Genomic DNA, 16,306 nt, shown 5'->3' on the forward strand with positions numbered 1-16,306 from the left:
AGGGTAGGGATGTATGGCAGGCGGGCTACAGGGCCTGGCGAGGTGCAGAGTCGCAGGGGCAGCGCTGTGCCGCACGGCACGGTGGTACTCACTCAGCCCAATGATGCACACAGAGTCTCTGCTGAAACAAACGGCTGGATGGACGGGTCCCACAGGCGGCTGCGGTGTTTTCCCCTGACCCCAGGTTGGTAATGTAAGTCCTCTCTTTCACCTCCGAGCACGCTCCTCCTGCGCTCCGGTTTCCAGCTGGCTCCCCGATTCAGTACCGGTGGGCCACCGCCCAGCCCTGGCTACCTGCGGTTCCACCAACTGTCTGCCCGGCTCCCTGCAGACGGCCACTACCGTCTGCCTCACTCTCTGCTGCACGAGGGCCCTAGGCTCCAACCTAGGCCCCAGTCTGCGTCTGCCTCTCTGCAGACCTCCTCTCTCTTCCTCTCCTAGACTTGTCTGGGCTTGTTTCCTCCCTCAGGCCAGCTAAACTCCTGGGTGGGCGTCTCCATTTCCTGACTCCGCCCACCTGATGTGTCTGTCTGAGCCCAAGGAAAGGAATCAAGTTTCACTGGGGATGTCTGCTGTGAAACTGCTGGGGGTGGGGGTGTTTGTGTGTTGTTACCTGTGGCTCCTGGCTTGTCCAGGGCGCCACACAGCCTGCAGGGGTTCCTAGCCCACACAGCACAAGTCCATACACCCTCCATGGCAAGGCAACATGTGGCCTGCAGATGTTCCCAGCCCACATGGCACAAGTCAACACATTCCGCCAGGACAAGACAAGATGTAGCCTGTAGGGGTTCCCAGCCCACTCAGCACAAGTCCACGCATCCCATCAGAACAAGGTAACATGTGGCCTGCAGGGGTTCCCAGCCCACATGGCACAAGTCCCACACATCCTGCCAGAACAAGGAAACATGCGGCCTGCAGGGGTTCCTAGCCCACACAGCACAAGTCCACACGCTCTCCAGGACAAGGCAACATGCAGCCTGTAGGGGTTCCCAGCCCAAAAACACAAGTCCGCACACCTAGTCAGGACCAGACATTTCATGTCGCTTGCCAGTGCGTCCGAAATCAATCCCTCGGTCATGACTACTGACCCATATATTAAGTATTTAGTATAGAAAAAAATCTTAAAAACATAAATAAATAAAATAAATACATAAATGTATTAAATAAAATGAAAACAAATTAAAACAAAATATATGAAATAAATATATAAAATAATTTAGAATAAATATAACGATACAGTATATAATAAATTTAAAAATAAAAATAAGTTTGCATCTCACAACGGTAACGTCTTATGCACCTAATGCCATAAATGAGATTTTTACCACCATTGGCTTCTTTATTTTCTGGTATGGAGTTTATATTTCTGAACATTCCTGATGATTCCGTTTTTTAACAGCTCTTCCTTGTTTTTACCCCTCCGCGCAGCGCTCGCAGGCGGGGTACTGGCCATCTCCGGACGCTGCAGCCTCTACCATGATGTATGATATATTCAGCAAAGAGTTTCTACAAATATACTGTACATTCCGGCAGCAATAAAAACAAGTCGCACTGTATTCCGCTGAAGATTTTCCTTTTTTGGGATGCATTTTATTGTCCCAGGATTTTATAGATTCCTTTATGACAGCGAATCCCCCAGGATATCATTTTTAGCTTACTGAGGAGACGTAGCCACAGAACAAGGTCCAGATAAAAAAAAGTATTAAATATTTTACTGGATGACTAACTCTTAAAGGGGAATGTCTGGGTTGTGTTTTTCACGTTTTTCATGTTTAGTGCAGGTTTTGTTATTCCAGTGACATTGCATGCAGAGAATGCATGCAGAGAAAGCTCCTGATGAGGAAGACTTTTTTGTAGGTGGCTCGAAACACTGATCGTCTTCTAGGATTATCCACAGAAAACGAGGAATGGAGTAGCACAAGTAAAAAAGACTGTTTGCTCGCTCCCATGTCGGCCTTCCTAGTGAAAAAGAGGGTCAGTGTCTGACGAGATCTGAAAACTATATACTGTGGGGAAATTAAGTACATGATACTTTGCAAGTTTTCCCTTCTACAAAGAATGGAGAGGTCTGTAATTGGTATCATAGGTAACTTCAGCTGTGACAATAAAAAAGAATCCAGAAAATCCCATTGTATGATTTTTAAATAATTGATTTGGATTTTATTGCATGAAATAAGTATTTTATCACCGACCAACCAGCAAGAATTCTGCCTCTCACAGACCTGTTATTTTTTTCTCCTACTCTGCACTTATTACCTGCATTAATTGCACCTGCTTGAACTTGTTACCTGTATGGAAGACACCTGTCCTCACTCAATCAATCACACTGCAACCGCTCCACCATGGCCAAAAGCAAAGCGATGACTAAGGACACCAGGGACAAAATTATAGACCTGCACAAGGCTAGAATGGGCTACAGGAAAATAGGCAAGCAGCTTGGTGAGAAGGCAACAACTGTTGGTGCAATTATGGAAGAAACACAAGATGACTGTCAAGCTTACTCGTTCTGTGGCTCCATGCAAGAGATCAAGTCATGGGGTAAGGATGAGTCTGTGAAAGGTCAAGAATCAGCCTAGAAAAGGAGGACCTGGTCAATGACGTGAAGAGAGCTAGGACCACCGTCTCAAAGATAACAATTAGTAACACTCTACGCTGTCATGGAATAAAATCCTGTAGGACACGTAATGACCCCCTGCTCATGCCAGCACATGTCCAGGCTCATTTGAAGTTTAACACTGACCATCTGGATAATCCAGAGAAGGCATGGGAGAAGGTAATGAGGTCAGATGAGATCAAAATAGAACTTTTTGATATCAACTCTACTTGCCGTGTTTAGAGGAAAAGAAGGATGAGTACAACCCCAAGAACACAGTCCCAACACTGAATCATGGAGGTGGAAACACATCATAGTTTGGGGGTGCTTTTCTGCAAATGGGACAGGATAACTGCACTATAATGAAGGAAGGATAGATGGGGTCATGTATCGCGAGATTTTGGCCAACAACCTCCTTCCCTCAGTAAGAGCATTGAAGATGGGTTGTGGCTTGGTCTTCCAATGACCCGAAACACACAGCCAGGGCAACTAAGGAGCGGCTCCATAAGAAGCATTTCAAGATCCTGGAGGGGTCTAGCCAGTCTCCAGACTTGAACCCTATAGAAAATCTTTGGAGCAGCAGAAACTCAATGTTGCCCAGTGACAGCCCCGAAACCTGAAAGATCTGGAGAAGATCTGTATGGAGGAGTGACCTGAAAGATCTGGAGAAGATCAGTATAGAGGAGTGACCTGAAAGATCTGGAGAAGATCTGTATGGAGGAGCGACCTGAAAGATCTGGAGAAGATCTGTATGGAGGAGCGACCTGAAAGATCTGGAGAAGATCTGTATGGAGGAGCGACCTGAAAGATCTGGAGAAGATCTGTATGGAGGAGTGACCTGAAAGATCTGGAGAAGATCTGTATGGAGGAGCGACCTGAAAGATCTGGAGAAGATCTGTATGGAGGAGTGACCTGAAAGATCTGGAGAAGATCTGTATGGAGGAGCGACCTGCAAGATCTGGAGAAGATCTGTATGGAGGAGTGACCTGAAAGATCTGGAGAAGATCTGTATGGAGGAGTGACCTGAAAGATCTGGAGAAGATCTATATGGAGGAGCCAGCAAAATCACTACTGCACTGTGTGCAAACCTGGTCAAGAACTACAGGAAACGTCCAACCTCTGTAACTGCAAACAAAGGTTTCTACCAAATATTAAGTTCTGTTTTTCTATTGTATCAAATACTTATGTCATGCAATAAAATGCAATCAATTAATTATAAATCCTACAATGGGATTTTCTGGATTTTTTTTCTTTAATTCTCTGTCACAGTTAAAGTTACCTATGATAAAAATTACAGACCTCTCCATTCTTTGTAGGTGGGAAAACTTGCAAAATTGGCAGCGTATCAAATATTTATTTTCCCCACTGTAGATTGCACCAGACATTAACAGTCTTCCTCATCTGGAGCTTTCTGTGCATACACCTTCATGGGGAATGATGGCGCTTGCACTATTGTGCTAATGGGTCACTGAAAGAGAGGTGACCTGTCAATCTGTGACGCCCTGGGCAAGCCAGGGGTCACAGGTCATGACACCACCACACCCTACACCCCGGATAGGTACACCGAAGCTACCCAAAAATCCTTGTTGCCTTCCTCCAGGGGCTGATGTTCACACCAGGGGGTGGGCCAGGCGGTTGGCTCCGCCCACTGAGGAGTTCACAGTCCTGGAGGCGGGAAACCAGGCAGATTAAGTTTGGAGTTTGAAGTGAGAGGAAGGAGAAGGAGTACAGTGAGAGTAGTGGAAGAGAAAGTGACAGTTGAGGAAGCCTGAAGTTGGTCCGGGTGTGTGCCCCGGACTGAGACAGCAAGGTCAGTAGACGGCGGTGACCGTCTGCAGGAGAGGTTGATCGGAGGTTGCCGAAAGGACCGTGGACGGGTGGTGGCCCGGCGGTACCGGAGCGGTATACGAAGAGAAGCCAGCACCATTGGCAGGGGCCTTTCGGATCCCGGCAAGGCTAGGAGTCGCCGTGAATTTGCCAAATCCGCCAGTGAAGGGGACCTCCTGGGTCTCCCAACAGCTAAGTCCTGATTGAAGGCAACAGTCCAACCGTAGGAGAGAGACACCGCCACCTCCAAGGCACCAGTTTCTCAGGGCCAGCGCCTGCGGGCAAAGAGGGCCTCCTCCGGCCCATATCCAAGCCGGGGAGCGGGTTGCCGGTGGGAACCCATCGCTACCAACATTTCACTAGGTGCAGGGACAGAGACCGTCACCGTCAACTACCGGGGAAAAGCAACAGCAGCCGTCCGTGGGAACCGTCTTTCCAGCCGTGTGTATTACCGAGAACTGTGTCACCGTCTCAGGCTGAGTGAGTACCACAGTGCCGTCAGGCACAGCGCTGCCCCCCACGGCCCTGCCACCCATCATCCCCCACATCATCACTGGGCCCCGGGACAACCACCCCCTACCCACGGAGGGGAGAACTAACAACTTTGCTGCTCCCTGTCACCGCTCCCGGGATCCCCCTACAGAGCAGCGGTGGTGTCCACACAATCACCACAGCCGTGGGTGGCGTCACGGACAATAAACAATTCACCCCAACAATCAACCCCATCCCCTTTCACTCACGGGCGAGGAGCGCCGCTCGAGTCCCCGGGATCCGGCCCATCGCTCGAGCCACCGAGCAGCAGCAGGCCGCAGCAGCAGCGGTGGCCGGACCCAAGCAGTAGGGAGAGCGCTGCGTCCCCTCCTCCGCCCGCGACAACTTGGCGTCACGAACAGGATCTTACCGCTCTGCCGTTGGGTAGAGGTGCGCCTTGTGACCGCCGGAGGTGTCCGGCCGAAAAATTTCGGAAGTCGCCATCTTTAGCGCGAAAAGTTCCCGCTCAAGCGTCTTCTCGAGTAGTGGAGGCGCGAAGGCCAAAACCCCGCCCCGATAGAGGAGGGGCCGGAAAGAGGCTAAGGGGGACGAAATGGCGACTGGTCGCATGTAGCCGCGGCTATATAGATAAGGACGCTGGGACCCTACGATCCGCCGACCCCCTGCAAAGAATGTCCGCTCCCCCTAGCTATGCGGAGGCTACCGAACCGGTGCCCGGGACAGCGGCATGGCTGAGAGCCCGAGTGGCAGGGATCTGCCGACACTACCGGAGCCAGATCTGTGGGTTGATGGAGCAGTGGACCGCGGAGGTGGAGGCGGTAGCTGCCGTTGCACGAGTGTATGGAATGGAGGCCATGTTGGAGGAGCTGGTGAGTGACCCACGCCCCTGTGTCCCCGAGGGACCGGCCGTTGCAGCTGAGGGACCCGGTCTACCCCTGGCCCCCATGCCGCCTCCGTTCTTTTTGCCCGTGCACCGCACTGCGCCTGGCCCGTCGGGCGTACACCCCTTCGTGACCGTGGCCGAGAGAGTGGTAGGTCTGGAAGCTGCGGCAGCTGGCGGCAACCCGCCTGGAGCAGGGGCAGACGATAGTGATTCCGGGCCTGACACCGAGCCCGTTTCAGAAGAAGATGAAGGAGTTGCTGCTCTGCATGGCATGGAGGCCACATGTATCCCCCGGAGTGGAAATGACGGGTATCGGGCGGCCCTTCCTCGACGTGCTTGCTATGCACTGGAGGGGCTGGTGCCCGTGTTCTTCCACCCAGAGCAGGTGGGGGGAGACGAAAGTGCACAGTAATGGCAGCGGAGCACCGTTGCACCGTCCCTGTTGGTACAGGAAGAGTGTTTGTTTAAAAGTTTGAAAAAGTTTACCAAATGAAAGTAATCAACCGAAGCCTCAGCTGATTGTCTACCGTGATTGGAACCGGCCGTTGCCGGCAGTGTTGTCCCCGAGGGGACCGTCCACAGTTATTTGCATAGGGAACTCTCTATGAACAGGCCCGAGAACTTGCAGGGGAACCACAAACATTAGTGGCATGTAAATAAAATATGTTTGTTGCAGCTACCGTTACCGCCTCCGGAGAGGCAGGTTGGAGGGAGGGCCCGCAGTGGAGCAGGCTGGGGCCCAGCCACCACCAGAACCGGTGGCTACCCTCTGGAGGGGAAGGACAGATCCCGCTCGGGTAACTTGGTGCAGAACTGGGGTCAAGGGGTGCTGCCTGTTTCTTAGAGGCAGCATCAGGGCCAGGTTACTTGGGTGGGAGAGAGCGGCAGCAGCAACCGTTTAAATGTTACCGTAACGTTTAAGAAAAGTGCCTCCCGCTGTGGGATGTTGTTCTTTTACTTGTATGTGTTACCGTTTTTATTATCTTTTTTCCAGAAAAATAAAACCGGTGTTGGACGGGCAGCCCGCGGACGGTCTGCATTTTGCTAAGGGGCAATGTGACGCCCTGGGCAAGCCAGGGGTCACAGGTCATGACACCACCACACCCTACACCCCGGATAGGTACACCGAAGCTACACAAAAATCCTTGTTGCCTTCCTCCAGGGGCTGATGTTCACACCAGGGGGTGGGCCACGCGGTTGGCTCCGCCCACCGAGGAGTTCACAGTCCTGGAGGCGGGAAACCAGGCAGATTAAGTTTGGAGTTTGAAGTGAGAGGAAGGAGAAGGAGTACAGTGAGAGTAGTGGAAGAGAAAGTGACAGTTGAGGAAGCCTGAAGTTGGTCCGGGTGTGTGCCCCGGACTGAGACAGCAAGGTCAGCAGACGGCGGTGACCGTCTGCAGGAGAGGCTGATCGGAGGTTGCCGAAAGGACCGTGGATGGGTGGTGGCCCGGCGGTACCGGAGCGGTATACGAAGAGAAGCCAGCACCATTGGCAGGGGCCTTTCGGATCCCGGCAAGGCTAGGAGTGGCCGTGAATTTGCCAAATCCGTCAGTGAAGGGGACCTCCTAGGTCTCCCAACAGCTAAGTCCCGATTGAAGGCAACAGTCCAACCGTAGGAGAGAGACACCGCCACCGCCAAGGCACCAGTTTCGCAGGGCCAGCGCCTGCGGGCAAAGAGGGGCTCCTCCGGCCCATATCCAAGCCGGGGAGCGGGTTACCGGTGGGAACCCATCGCTACCAACATTTCACTAGGTGCAGGGACAGAGACCGTCACCGTCAACTACCGGGGAAAAGCAACAGCAGCCGTCTGTGGGAACCGTCTTTCCAGCCGTGTGTTTTACCGAGAACTGTGTCACCGTCTCAGGCTGAGTGAGTACCACAGTGCCGTCAGGCACAGCGCTGCCCCCGCGACCCTGCACCCTACTAAGCCCTGCACCGGCCCTGCCACCCATCATCCCCCACCTCATCACTGGGCCCCGGGACAACCACCCCCTACCCACGGAGGGGAGAACTAACAACTTTGCTGCTCCCTGTCACCGCTCCCGGGATTCCCCTACAGAGCAGCGGTGGTGTCCACACAATCACCACAGCCGTGGGTGGCGTCACGGACAATAAACAATTCACCCCAACAATCAACCCCAGCCCCTTTCACTCACGGGCGAGGAGCGCCGCTCGAGTCCCCGGGATCCGGCCCATTGCTCGAGCCACCGAGCAGCAGCAGGCCGCAGCAGCAGGCCGCAGCAGCAGCGGCGGCCGGACCCGAGCAGTAGGGAGAGCGCTACGTCCCCTCCTCCGCCCGCGACAACTCACTGATAGGAGAGCGGTGGGCAGCGATGATATGGCTGTAATTATCGGCACAGTGCCTATACACAGGTGGTATTAGTTTGGGGTAGAAAGCCTCATGACAGGTTCCCTTCAAGATTTCTCTTCACTGACATCATTTATAGTGCGCACCCCTAATATTAATAGGAAGCAACAGCTGCATGATTAGGTCACTGAACGATTCTAGACAAATGAGCAGCTCTGATATTGGAGGTTGCCTAATTACAGTGTATGGTGATGGTAATTAGGCACTGTTTGTTGGTGATCATTAGGCACTGTATGGTAGTGGTAATTAGTCACTGTATGGTGGTAACAATTAGGCACTGTATGGTGGTAGTAATTAGGCACTGTATGGTGGTAGTAATTAGGCACTGTATGGTGGTAGTAATTAGGCACTGTATGGTGGTGGTAATTAGGCACTGTATGGTGGTAGTAATTAGGCACTGTATGGTGGTGGTAATTAGGCACTGTATGGTGGTAATAATTAGGCACTGTATGGTAGTGGTAATTAGGCACTGTATGGTGGTGGAAATTAGGCAGTGTATGGTGGTTGTAATTAGGCACTGTATGGTGGTAGTACTTAGGCACTGTATGGTAGTGGTAATTAGGCACTGTATGGTGGTAATTAGGCACTGTATGGTGTTGGTAATTAGGCAGTGTATGGTGGTAGTAATTAGGCACTGTATGGTAGTGGTAATTAGGCACTGTATGGTGGTGGTAATTAGGCACTGTATGGTGGTGGTAATTAGGCACTGTATGGTGGTAGTAATTAGGCACTGTATGGTAGTGGTAATTAGGCACTGTATGGTAGTGGTAATTAGGCACTGTATGGTGGTGGTAATTAAGCACTGTATGGTGTTGATAATTAGGCAGTGTATGGTGGTAGTAATTAGACACTGTATGGTGGTAATAATAAGGCACTGTATGGAGGTAATAAAGTACTGTATGATGGTAATAATAAGGCATTGTATGGTGGTAATAATAAGGCACTGTATGGTAGTGGTATTTAGGCACTGTATGGTGGTGGTAATTAGGCAGTGTATGGTGGTAGTAATTAGGCACTGTATGGTGGTAGTAATTAGGCACTATATGGTAGTGGTAATTAGGCACTGTATGGTGGTAGTAATTAGGCACTGTATGGTGGAAGTAATTAGTCACTATATGGTGGTGGTAATTAGGCACTGTATGGTGGTAGTAATTAGGCACTGTATGGTGGTAGTAATTAGGCACTGTATGGTGGTGGTAATTAGGCACTGTATGGTGGTAGTAATTAGGCACTCTGTGGTGGTGGTACTTATGCACTTTGTGGTGGTGGTATTTGCACACAATACAGTAGTTATAATTGGGCACTGTATAATAGTTATCAATCATCTATTGGTTCCTTACGTTTGGTCATCTCTACTAACAACCAGTTGTTAATCATGTGGATTATATCACCAAGATGCTTTTTATTGTTTTTTTAGCACAATGTTTTAAGGCATAAAATACAGTACAAAAATGAGTTCCCAGGATTACATCCAGAAGTCACATTGTTTTCTATTGCTATATAAATACGAAATTAATGGATACGTAAAAAAAAAGATAACTCTAAGACTCCTCCATAGCAGCTCACACCGCCAGGTCATCTGACCGAGCCTTACTACTCGTACGGCTGGTTTTACTCAAGCGACGTCCACCGTGGCAATACCCATTGGGCATTTGGTGGGGCGCTGAATGGTTGTTCACGGGAGCATTTTGTGCATAGTTAATATGGATGAACTGTCCTTGGCCAACGTCGTCTTCACTTTGGACTCTTTCGGTGGCAAAGTTTGCCGTGTTCTGCTGAGATGCCAGACTGTTGCTGAAGGGGTTGTTAAATTTACCCTTAGTGTTCAAGCACTGATTAAAATCTGGCGGTGGGGTGCAATTTTGGGACCGGTGTTCTGGTTCTATGGTGGCCACTCTGAGTGGGCTGGGACTGTTCGTGGACTGAGTAGATATTCTCTCTCTGAGCTTTTTCCATGATAGATAGTACAGCTCAACAAAGCTAAGTAAAAGCGAGAGGGTGGCAACGGCCAACATAAAGACGATGAAGATGTTCTTCTCAGTTGGCCGGGACACATAGCAGTTGACAGGGTGGGGGCACGGTTTTCTTTTACATATGTATAGGGTATCCAAAAAGATTCCATAGAGCATGTATTGTCCAACAATAAAAGCCACTTCCATCACCGTGCGGATGAGAATGCTGCACACGTAAGTGTTCAGTAGACTTCCTTGAAGCCTGATCTTCCCGCTCACCTCATCCCGATATGGAAGTTCGACTTTTTCGGCGGGGTACTCTTTTTGGTGATACGTAGAGTCTTCATTTATCTCCTGTTTGGATTTGGCTTCTTCGTCCCTGAGCTTTTTTTTTTCCTCCATCCGAACTGTGTGCATGGCATGTCCCATGTAGAGAAGTGATGGGGTGGAGACAAAAATAATCTGGAGGACCCAGAATCGAATGTGGGAGATGGGGAATGCTTTATCGTAACAGACGTTCTCACAACCGGGTTGGGTGGTGTCACACATAAAGTCAGATTTCTCGTCTCCCCAAGAAGACTCGGCTGCAGTGCCCAGAACCAACATCCGGAAAATGAAGAGGATGGTCAGCCATACTTTTCCCACCACCGTGGAATGTTTTTGTACTTCCTCTAGGAATTCTCCTAGGAAGGTCCAGTCCCCCATGGCTCCTTATGTACTAAATCTCTCTGTGGAAGTAAGAAATGAAAACAGCATTAGATCATCAACCTATCACCAACAACTGGCGTATTTCACTCATGCTTTAAACATGCCTCCATCACACCCATCCTCAAAAAGACCTCCCTTGACCCTTCCTCTGTGGTGAACTATCACCGAATATCACTTTTCCCCTATGCCTCAAAACTACTGGAACAGCATGTCCATCTTGAACCATCCTCACACCTCTCTTCCTGCTCCTTATTTGACCGGTTACAATTGGGCTTTTGACCGCATCATTCCACTGAAACTGCGCTAACTAATGTCACCAATGACCTACTAACCACCAAAGCCAAATGACACTACTCTCTCCTCCTCCTGGACCTGTCCTCTGCCTTCAGCACAGTGGACCATTCCCTTCTACTACAGATTCTCTCCTCTCTGGGCATCACAGACTTGGCTCTATCTTGGATCTCCTCATACCTAACCAACTGAACTTTCAGTGTCTACCACTCTCACACTACTTCCTCATCTCGCCCCCTATCTGTCGGTGTCTCCCAAGGTTCAGTTCTTGGACCCCTGCTGTTCTCAATCTACACCTTCAGTCTGAGACAGCTCATAGAGTCCCATAGCTTTCAGTATCACCTCAATGCTGATGATACGCAGATCTACCTCTCTCTTCCTTCTAACAGTCTCGCACCCCTACAATCTATTCTAAACTATGCTTCCCGACTAATCCACCTGTCCCCCCGCTACTCCCCAATATCTCCTCTCTGCCAATAACTTTACTGGCTTCCCATTACCCTACAACTCCAGTTCAAAACCCTAACCACGACATACAGAGCCATTCACAACCTGTCTCCTCCATACATCTGTGACCTAGTCTCCCGGTACCTACCTGCACGTAACCTTCGATCCTCACAAGATCTCCTTCTCTACTCCCCTCTCATCTCCTCTTCCCACCATCGCATAAAAAGTTTCTCCCGCACTTCCCCCATACCCCGGAACTCTCTGCCACAACACATCAGTCTCTCGCCTACCTTGAAAAGTTTCAAAAGGAACCTGAAGACCCAACTCTTCCGACAAGCCTACAACCTGCAGTAACCCTCAGACCACTATGGCATTGCACGACCATCTCTACCTTCACCTACTGTATCCTCAACCATCCCCTTTAGACTGTGAGCCCTCGTGGGCAGGGTCCTCGCTCCTCCTGTACCGGTCTGTGCCTTGTATTGTTTATGATTATTGTACTTGTCCCTACTATGTATACCCCTTTCACATGTAAAGCGCCATGGAATAAATGGCACTATAATAATAATAATAATTAATAATCATTAGAGCTTTGTCATCTATGCTGGTGTTTTTGCTATATTTTTTGAACATTATTACCTCCCCTATAAACCAATGGATGTGACGATGGATACCATTCAGAATTATGAGATTAGGCAAGAGGACAATGTACAACATGGCCCCCCACTTAGTATGTGCCCTTTATAATACTTTTTTTCTATATTGTGTAGCAAAGAGGCTCACTTTAGGCACCAGCCCTCATGGTCCTTCAGCGCTATATACACCCTTAGTATAGAACAATTGCTAATTTTTGAAAAAATTTAATGGTCTTTTTTTTTTTTTACGGCGGCCACTAATTTTATGAGGTCAAAAAACAGTGGAGTTAACACATGCAGTTCATGCTTTAAGAGTGAAGTTATTGACACCATGACCCAAATGTAAGGGTAAGGCCAGTTGGGACGACATTGGCCCGAAATTGACGTGGCCAAAAGCTGTAATGGGTTTTAGTGGCGAAACAGGACCTACAACCTGGGATGCTAATGTTGTCTCTTTGTGTGGTCACCTACAGAGGTGCTTAAAAGTTTTCGAACCGTTTGATATGTTCTATTCCATATTTTTTTTATAAATTAGACCTAAAACTAAGCCAGACCTAAAATTAGATAGAGAACCACATCAAACAAATGTTTAAAATAGCCTTAGTTATATTTTTATAAAGGAAATTGATCCAAGATCACATGACTGAATTGAAAATGTATGCGAACCTTTAGGATTGGAAATTAATTAGAAGGTGCAATCAGAGCCTAATGGTTTCAATCAATGGGATGACAATCATATGTGAGTAGGTGACCTCTTTTATTTTAAGGACAGGATCTATCAAATTCTGATCTTCATACCACACATTTGTGAAAGTGCAATGTCTAAATGACTTTAGGATAGCAAGGAATCAGCTGTCTCTCAAGCTAGGGGCCCCTATGCTATCCTTAATCTCAGGGATACTCCTGATGGTGGAGAGGCCTGAGTCTCATTCCTGGCCCTACCCCTGACCAGTGTGGATCTGATTCCCCCTCCCCCTCCCCCAGGTAAGGATGGGACAGAAGTGTGTTGAAAACTACAGAAAAAGACAGACAAGGGAAAAAAAAACAAAAATCTGTCACACGACACACACACAAAGGTAAAGACAATAAGAGATTCAGGAGGAAAACAAGAGCAGGAAAGAAGTATAAAACAACAGGTTAAACTCCACAACCGCACCAAGCAATAAGCACAACTTAAGCACAACGTTCACCAGAGAGTCTGGGACACCACACCTCACAGAGTAACATAGAATAAACTATAGCTGGCATGGGTAGAAGGATTCCACCAACATAATTAAGTGTTTTTCTCATGTTTTAGCATGGATATTTTTGGTTTTTTTTTGACCAGGCACAACAATCCTCAATCAGCTTAGTGTCTCCAAGCAGCTGGCTCAGAGTCACCATATTGATGAGAACAGTGGACACCTGATCCACATAGCACAGTCTGGACCAGAACTGACAAACACAAGTGATCCAACAGCCCAAGCCTCCCAGTATAGCCACAACACCCACCAACATAATTAGGAGGGGAGCAGATGTGATGTCTCCCCACAACATGTGATTAAAGGAGCAAACAGACCAGCAGAGATGAACTCTTGTTATCCTGCCTGTGATTCAGCACACAGCAGGTTGATGCCCGAGTCTGCCTGTATTGATCCCAGACACCAGAGAAACCATCGGGCAGAGTATTAATGAGTCAATTGCTGCCATGACAGTCAGCGAAGTTCATGCAAAACTCAGTGTGACATGTATCATGGCAAGGGTGGTTTGTCAGGCCCTTAGAAGAAGAATTGATGATACTCATCAGGCTGGAAAACATTACAAAACGATCTTTTAATAGTTAGAACTCCACCAAACAGACAAATGGAGGATGTTCAAGACCATTATTACCCTCTCTAAGAGAGATCAATCAACAAACATCATTCCAAGAGCAAGGTGTATGATAGTCTGCTAAGTCACAAAGGAACCCAAGGTAACTTCTAAGCAACTAAAGGCCTCTCTCACAATATTAATGTTCTTGAGTCCACCATCAAAAGGAAATTGAACAACAGAAGGCTAAAGATCAACTGGATAACCCAGAAGACTACTGGATCAAATTTTTGTAGACAATTGAGACCATAACACAGCTTTTTTTTTTTAGCAGAACAAACTTAGAATTCCACCAAACAGACAAATGGAGGACGTTCAAGACCATTATTACCCTCTCTAGGAGAGATCAACCAATGAAGATCATTCCAAGAGCAAGGTATATAATAGTCTGCGAAGTCACAAAGGAACCCAAGGTGACTTCTAAGCAACTAAAGGCCTCTGTCACAATAGTAATGTTTATGAGTCCACCATCAGGAGGACATTGAACAACAGAAGGCTAAAGATCAACTGGATAAGCAGAATGGCTACTGGATCAAATTTTTGTGGACGATTGAGACCATAACACAGCTTTTTTTTTTAGCAGAACTAACTTAGAACTCCACCAAACAGACAAATTGAGGACGTTCAAGACCATTATTACCCTCTCTAAGAGAGATCAACCAATGAAAATCATTCCAAGAGCAAGGTATATAATAGTCTGCGAAGTCACAAAGGAACCCAAGGTAACTTCTAAGCAACTGAAGGCCTCTCTCACAATAGTAATGTTCAGGAGTCCACCATCAGGAGGACATTGAACAACAGAATGCTAAAGATCAACTGGATAACCCAGAAGACTACTGGATCAAATTTTTGTGGACAATTGAGACCATAACACAGCTTTTTCTTTTTTTTTTAGCACAACGTGGTCACACCACATGCCTGAAAGGAAAGGTTCACATACATTGGTCACTCACAAACTTGTGATTTTCGATAATGTTTTTCAATACAAAAATGATAAAGTATACTATTTTTGATTCATTTGTTTGATTAGGTTCTTTTTATCTATTTTTATACTCTGGTCTAATTATTTCAATATTTCAATATTTCATACATATCATGCCACTACAGAATAGTATAATGATAATACTTTTATTACATTACGCTTGTCCCGTGGTTTCATCAGTCACGAGGGAAGATGCCGGTCAGCTGATCACTAATGGCCATGATACAAGTCAATCATTGTTCTCCGTGCTCATCTTGTAGTCCGGGCATTGGTGGAGGGATTGGCGCATGGATCAACTTACGATCGTGGCAGTGTTCCTGTTAACAAAACAAAGAAAAAGTAATCACACCCTTCAGGTTGTAATAATATCTTATTATAGGTGTACAGTTTCAATCAATATTATACATGCTCCATTGCAAATTGGACGTTTAAGCAAAATTTACAAACTTTCTGCTGTTTGCAAAAAAAAAACAAAAAAAAAAACAGTCAAATAAGGGAAATGAAAATAACTCAGCAATTCATTTCTACACATAACTGTAAAATACCCCTTTACTGACTACTGCAGTCTCAGATTTATTCACTCCGTTAATAGAGTCCCTTATTGGAGCTCATTTGTCTCTCATACTGGATGTTATAATCAAAGACTTCATTACTTCATGTGTATTTGATATAAAACACTTCAAATACCTAGACTGGGGAAGGATTGGGAATTAATTGTGATGTTTAGTTGGATGTTAAAAATATGGCTACGTCAAGAGCATGGTCCAAATAGTTAGGGTAAAAGATAAAACAAATGAAGAAAAGAATAGAAAAAGATATAGTGAAGCATGGCGGAGGTTTGCTGATGCCTACAGTGAAGCACGGCAGTGGCTTGGTGATGTCTACAGTGAAGCACGGAGGTGGCTCAGTGATGTCTACAGTGAGACAAGGTGGTGGCTTGGTGATGTCTAGAGTGAAACATGGTGGTGGCTTTGGGATGCCCACATGGAAGTATGTCAGTGGCTTGGTGATGCCTAGCTAGCGTGTAGCATGGTGGTAGCCTGATGATGACTTCCGTGAAGCATGGTGGTGGCTTGGTGATGCCTAGAGTGATGCATGGTGGTGGCTTGCTGATGCCCTGAGGGAACCACGGCGGTGGTTCAGCGATGCCTTTAGTGAAGCATGGCAGTGGCTCTGTGATGCCTACAGTGAAGCATGGTGGTGGCTATCTGATGAGTGGAGTGAGGCAGGGTGGTGGCTTGTGATGCCTAGAGTGAAGCATGGTGGTGGTTTGGTGATGC

General features: G+C 47.7%; 1 protein-coding gene across 3 annotated transcripts in view; it reads right to left on the reverse strand.

Annotated features, from left to right (window-relative positions):
• Positions 1–9,545: 9,545 nt before the first annotated feature.
• GJA5 (gap junction protein alpha 5) overlaps positions 9,546–16,306 on the reverse strand; it is a 147,426-nt gene continuing 140,665 nt past the window's right edge. For 2 of the 3 annotated variants that reach the window (XM_075332881.1, XM_075332880.1), the window contains exons 2-3: positions 15,180–15,343; positions 9,546–10,843 (exon numbers count right to left, since the gene is read on the reverse strand). In XM_075332881.1, the coding sequence (XP_075188996.1) occupies positions 9,726–10,820 (1,095 nt within the window). In that variant the 5' untranslated portion in view covers positions 10,821–10,843; positions 15,180–15,343 and the 3' untranslated portion in view covers positions 9,546–9,725. Of the gene's footprint in view, positions 10,844–15,170; positions 15,344–16,306 lie in introns of all 3 variants that reach the window. The other variant, XM_075332882.1, reaches the window with a different exon arrangement.

Source organism: Anomaloglossus baeobatrachus, chromosome 2 (genome assembly GCF_048569485.1).
Source record: "Anomaloglossus baeobatrachus isolate aAnoBae1 chromosome 2, aAnoBae1.hap1, whole genome shotgun sequence".
NCBI classification, from domain to species: Eukaryota; Metazoa; Chordata; class Amphibia; order Anura; family Aromobatidae; genus Anomaloglossus; species Anomaloglossus baeobatrachus.